The sequence below is a fragment of the Dermacentor silvarum genome, chromosome 1 (assembly GCF_013339745.2).
Source record: "Dermacentor silvarum isolate Dsil-2018 chromosome 1, BIME_Dsil_1.4, whole genome shotgun sequence".
NCBI lineage: Eukaryota > Metazoa > Arthropoda > Arachnida > Ixodida > Ixodidae > Dermacentor > Dermacentor silvarum.
This window is the reverse complement of record NC_051154.1, coordinates 119,980,400-119,986,721: the sequence shown is the minus strand read 5'-3', so window position 1 is coordinate 119,986,721 and position 6,322 is coordinate 119,980,400. Positions and strand designations below refer to the sequence as shown.

The following is a 6,322-nucleotide window of genomic DNA, read 5'->3' as shown; positions in this document are numbered from 1 at the left end:
GGATCTTTCCTGCTGACGCTATAATGAGCTGTATACCTGCGAGTGCCACTGTAGATGTACTATTGAATACAAATGAAATACGAACAGCAGAGTGTGTGGCCAAAACCTAACTAAAAGCACAATGTGTGGCGTCGGCCAGCGATGATTGTACACAAGCATGTGGTTTCGATGCAGAGTGCGGGGCTGCTTGTCCTAGTGCGTATTACGTCACCTGTATTTTGTTGGAAGCTTGTATTCTCACCCCGCCATTGCAGTGCCATTCCTATCTGTGATTACTTTTAAGGTGGCTAGCACTGTTGTTGCGCATCCAATGCAATACATTTTTCGTGCTATTCAAATTACGATTAGACACTGGCAGCTTTGATGGTGGTAACAAAAGCAAAGCAATCCACGTTAGCAAGCTGGGTGCATGCCAGCTATATCACGCTACAGATGTAGCGATGGTGCTAGTCACCATAACAGTGTACTGCCAGGTGGGTATGGCACTGCCCGAGGAGAGATGAGAAAACAACTTTCGGACAAAATACGGGTGACGTTTATCGCAATAGGGCGAGAAGCACTGCACTCTTCCTTGAGAACTACATCCCCACGCACGTGCACAACGACTGGCCGCCGACATACACCGTATACCTTTAGTTATGCTTCGGCCACACGCTCCGCTGTTCGCATTTAATTTGTCCTCGATGGTACATCTGCTGAGGCACACTAATGGCACAGTTACCCACATTGTCGGAATGTAGCTGGTGACCATGCTTGAAATGTTTTGTTAACGTATAAACGTGTGAATGTGAAAATATAAACTGCAACACTTAAGGTGAAATCCTTAGATGGCTCAATGGTCGAAAAATCCGATGTCCAGCGTCGCAGCACCAAAATTCAATGGCACCAAAATTGGGGATTGAACCTTCGACCTTTCGTGTTAATTAGGTCGAAGCGAATTAAGGCACAGTTCATTAACATAGAGTTAATTGAGGCGCTCTAACCCACGGCCTTTGTTGGGAGTCGAAACCACTTGGAGATATGGGCGAACCGGCCACATCTCCAAATTATCTCCAAGTTGGATTCCAATTGAAATGGTGAAGGTAGAGTTGAAGCCACTACCTTGGGTGTTCATTAGAGCGAAGTTATTTAAGGCAAGTTAATTACGGCAGAGTTAATTAAGGCACTCGAACTCTCGAACTTTGGTGGAAGTCGAACCCACGACTTTTGGTGTTAATTAAGACAAAGTTAAGATACAATTAAGGCACTCAAACCCTCGACCTTTGGTGGGAGTAGAGCCCGCAACCATTGGTGTTAATTATGACGAAGTTAATTAAGGCACTCGAGCCCACAACTTTGGTAGGAGAAAACAATAGAAGTAACAACGCATGCGAATGAGAATGACAAATAATTTAATTAATGCTTCATGAGTGCGCAGGCTTCTGCCTTCATCCTCTTCAGTGTTCGCTAAAGTGACTGTCAACTTTTATATATAGTTCTAGCGCTCATCAAAATATGAAAACTGTACTAACAAAACCGTAAATCCGCATTTTGATCATTATGCATCATTACAAATCCTGCAATGGATAAATGAAAAATAGTGAGTTCAGTAAGCACTAGGTAAAGCACACCAGTGAAACTCACAATGTCATACCAATGTTACTTTTTTATTTATACAACTGATAAAGCTTTATTACAAAAATGATCGGCCCCCAGCCACGCACATGTATGAAATTATTCATTACATGTTCTCGCTGTATACAAACAGGTTAAACGCGGATCTAAAAAAAACGTAATCAAAAACAGATTCTTGAAAATTAAACTTCATTAAAACACAAGTAACGAGTAGGCACAAAATTACTAGTAGGCACAGTGCCCCAATTATAATAAAAAAAATAAAACTGATTAGTAAGAGGTAGTATCACATACTAATTAATGACCAAAAGTGCATGGCCTGCTTGCCAGCACCTGCTTCTGGAGCCACCGTATTCAAGATAGAAAGCCAGTACTTTCTAGCTGCATTGAAAAATATATGGTAAAATAAATTCCACGCAAGTAGAATCCAGAGATGGAATGTTCATCTTGATAGGCAACTTGGTCAGGCAGCTTCTCAGATCACTAAAGTGCCAATAACATAATGCTGCCAGAGACTTAGAGATAGGCATTGCAAATGATAAATATCTCTGACACTTGAAGAGGAACGCAGGAAACCAAGCGATACAAACATGTGCGAAAATTAACCATCAAAACATTGCCTCCCGAGTATTCCCGTAAGCGCTCCGCAAGGCGAACAAACGTACCACAAATAGCAGTCAGAAGCACAGCTCGAAATTTCAGCACGCAACTGTACAGTTCTGCCTAGTATACACGTACTTGGGCCATGGTCAACCGCACAAAAGTCGAAAAGACACAAATAAAGCACACGCTGCTCACGCCCGGAACATTGCTGCGCACTTGCATCGAGGCGCGTGTTGCTGAATTGATATCAGTGGCGATGCGAAGTCAGAGCTATTGCGAGTTCAAGCTGGTTCAAGCTTCTTTTTTTCTTTATAAATTGTCGTATTACATCAGCAAGTTAAAGGTTACGTATTTTCAACAGTGTACTAATAGATATAACTGAAAAATAAAGCATCTTTGTACGAGAAAGAAAATGACGTAACCGAGACCGAAAGCATAGCGAAAAAATGGCGAAAGTATTGGCTTTTGCGCGCGGTGTCCGGCAGCAACGTTACTAGACCTCCAACAGTGCGAGCAAAGGTCGTGCTAAATTTCAAAATAATTAATTAAATGCTTTTGCTCTCCTAGCTTCCCATTGTTAGGCATTAGAGACAATTTGCATGTATTTCTGCGGCATAGTGCGTGCATATACTCATAACGCACTATGTACGATCAATGCACGAGAGCTTTGAATGTGCAAGAGATGTCCAAATCATAAGGACATTCGACGTCCTCTGGATGACCTTTGACTGCCACGTACCAGTCGAACGTACGTTAGATGTAAACTGGACGTCGTTATATGTCTTGGATTTTTGGTCTTTTGTGGTACATCCAATGGATATTTGTGGTTCACTGGGTCGCTGTGCATATTTTTTCGCTGCTGCCCATATGATTAATGGTGGACCCGCCTATGTGTATTGTTCTGTTTATAATATTTTCTGTGTTTGTTTTAGCCAGGATTGCGTTATCTCGCGAGCGCTCACATGAATTCACGGGGAGATTGTTAAGACTGTCAACAACTTCATCTTCGGCAATGCCTTATGTCTTGTGTAGCATGTGCGATCATTTGGATGAATCGTCTTGGTGGCGACCCTTTTTGTGTATGTAAGTGATCGATTGTGCGTGATAAGGAATTGGTTAGTCGCATTAACCTGTGTGTGTTTATTTGACCAGAAATTTAGTTCGCTCCGCGGTAAAGCTTCAGGCTCTTTCTGTGTTCTCAAATTGCGCAATCTGTTCACATCTGTGCACCCACTAACCTCATGATTCCAAAAAGTCACGTTAGAAACATGATCTTTCCGTTTTCTTGAACCAGTAAGCTGTTGCCGGTTAGAGCTACGGGAAGTCCGCGTGGCAGGTCTTTGAAAAAGTAAGGCGATCGACTGTTGCAATATGCACCTGTAGATCGTCAGCGCGTTTGTCAACGCAAGTTATAGGCTAACTTGTGAATCGATAAGTCGTGAAGTGTGTGCTGCTATGAGATGCAGAATATGCAAAGGCACAAACGGAACCGAGATCGAGTTTTCTCAGACGTGCAAAATTTTTATAATAATCGGTTCAGGTCAGCCTGCTAGCTGGAACCATGCAGTGCTGATGACATGCTGATTGCAAAATAAACTGCACCACCATAAGTTCAGCAACTGCCTTGCAGAATAGGTAGCATTACATTTGCTAAATGTGTTGAGCATCGACAAGATCGAGCGACCTACAGAACGCTGATTTGCGCACAGCAAGGTATGTCAAGGACGGGTACGTGGGCTGGGCCAGGGAAGCTAAGAAACCGCCACAACAAACAGGTGGGAGGGCAGGTAGGTGAATGGCTTTGAAGTCCACGCAGAAACAAATATAGGAATGCTAGGCGCCGCCACGCCGTTCAAAAATCAGGTGAATGTTGAAGAGTGCGACAGTGACTAACGTAACAGAAAATAATTTTAAGAAGGGGGGGGGGGGGGGGGCGCACAAAAGGCGTCAAGAACGAGTCGAGAGAGCGTCTCGTCACTGCCCAATCGCTCAACACCAGCTAGACGGCCGTGGCCAGTCGCCTAGCTGAGGCTCACCTATCCTGTCGTAACACGTCTAACTTAGATTTCTCATAAATAAATGCAATATAGTTTCATTTCTCTTCAGAATAAGCTGCAAGTGTAAACCTTGCGCCTACGTTCATCTCCTGCGTGCACACGTTGAAATCTGGCGCACGCACGTACGAGGAGGGAGAGGCGATAAGAAGGCGAGCGCGGCACGCCGTCGCGTGACTTCACTAGGGACATCTCCGCCTCGCAAATCTAGGGAACCGCACAAGACGAGATCTGGCAACACTGGCGTGTTCTGGGGCTCTATTCTGGGTCGTATCGATCTTTTCCCTGCTTTTTTTCCACCAGTACTCTAATCGTCTCTTGCTGATCTCTACGGCTGATCTGTTTATGTTTCCTTCCACTTTAAACCCAAGCGCTTCTGGGAGTTGCACGTTACCTACGGTTCTCGCTGGGTGGATCCCGTCGCATTCCATTAGGATGTGCTGAGTGGTCTCTGGATCTTTACTGCAGCATACACATGTCTCATCTAGTTCCGAATATTTGTTCCGATATGTTTTCGTCCTTAGGCAACCGGCTCGAGCCTCAAATAGCAAGGCACTGCCCTTTGTGTTATCGTACAGATTTTCCCTTCTAATTTCTTTCTTCTCATTCTTGTAAATCTCCATTGTCCTTTTCGTTTCCATTCTTTGCATCCAATTCACGGTCTCTATTTCTCTCACTTTCTTTCTGATGACCCCTGGTTGTCTATTTACAGTTTCGATTATCCTGTACTTGGTTGCCACCTTCCTTGACCTCTTCCTCCATTCTGTGTCCACGCTTTTCATGTAGAGATACTTGTGCACTTTAGCCGCCCATTTATTTTCATCCATGTTCCTGAGCCTTTCTTCAAAACTAATTTTGCTTTGTGCTTTTCTGACTTCAAAAGAGGCCCAACCCATGTCACCATGCACTGCCTCATTTGTCGTATTACCGTGTGCTCCCAAAGCCAACCGGCCTACTGATCTTTGGTTAACTTCCAAACCCGCCAATATATCCGATTTTAAGCATATAATGGCATTTGCGAATGTTAGCGCTGGCACCATTACTCCTTTCCAGATTCCGCGCACCACCTTATACTTATTGTGGCCCCACAGTGCTCTGTGTTTCGTTATTGCTGCATTCCGCTTCCCCTTTATTTTCAGATTATCTTGGTGGTTGCTTGAGTAATTCTTTCCTTCGTTTATGTGTACGCCGAGGTACCGTAGCGTTGTTACGGCGGTACCTAGCGGCCCCTAGCGGCCTAGCGCAGTTTGCAGTGGCCTGGCGGCAAAGTACGGGACCATAGACAAAGCATAACCTCCTTGATAAACTCGAGGAGGCTATGGGCAAAGTTAAGTTCTTGCTCAATGTTTGTTTAAGCATTTGTAGCTGCTAGTTAATTCGCATTTATTTTGTTTTAGTGAACTGATAAGGTTAAAAAAATACGACAATTTCAAATAAAAACCGACTGCGCCGAAAATTGCAATGCGTTTTTTTTTTTCAATTTTGCTATCTGTCCTTATCTTGAGGTTACTAAAAGTTGACACCGATTTGGCGACCGATGACTCACACAGCCAAATTCAGGTTAGCGGGTGAAAAAAAGCGCATTGCTGCAAGCAACCATGTTTGGCAGTCAGCGGCGCAGAGGCAGCGGGAGCTTTTATCATTTTATTATATTGTCCCCTAGGTCTCTGTATGTGACGACGATGGTCACATTTTACAGAAGAATAATATTGTTATCCTAAGTACGTTACGGCGTTTGCGATGCTTACCACGGAAGTTGGCGTTAGTAACGTCCCTGCATTTTTAGTTAAACTATGGAAGCTTGTCGAAGACGAGAAATGCAACGACCTGATCAGCTGGAGCTCGGTACGTCGTGCTTGTTCCTATTGATGGGTTAGGGCTAGGCGAACGCTTACTTCGTTATAAAGCGGCATTGTTTAGCTTTTTCATGTTACCGTTTTATCTGGCATCTCGTTAAACCACCATAGCGCGGAGGCACATTTCAGGGCCCCATACTTGATCGTTGTGAAAACGACTGTTGACACTTGCCGGCATTTGGACGGTGCTTCGTA

General features: G+C 44.2%; 1 protein-coding gene across 4 annotated transcripts in view; it reads left to right on the top strand.

Moving 5' to 3' along the window:
• Positions 1-5,886: 5,886 nt before the first annotated feature.
• Positions 5,887-6,322, top strand: part of LOC119435926 (heat shock factor protein-like) — an 80,461-nt gene continuing 80,025 nt past the window's right edge. For 2 of the 4 annotated variants that reach the window (XM_049660895.1, XM_049660894.1), the window contains exon 1: positions 5,887-6,116. In XM_049660895.1, coding sequence (XP_049516852.1) covers positions 6,012-6,116 — 105 coding nt within the window. In that variant the 5' untranslated portion in view covers positions 5,887-6,011. The remainder of the gene's footprint in view (positions 6,117-6,322) is intronic. The other 2 variants (XM_037702627.2, XM_037702626.2) reach the window with 1 other exon arrangement.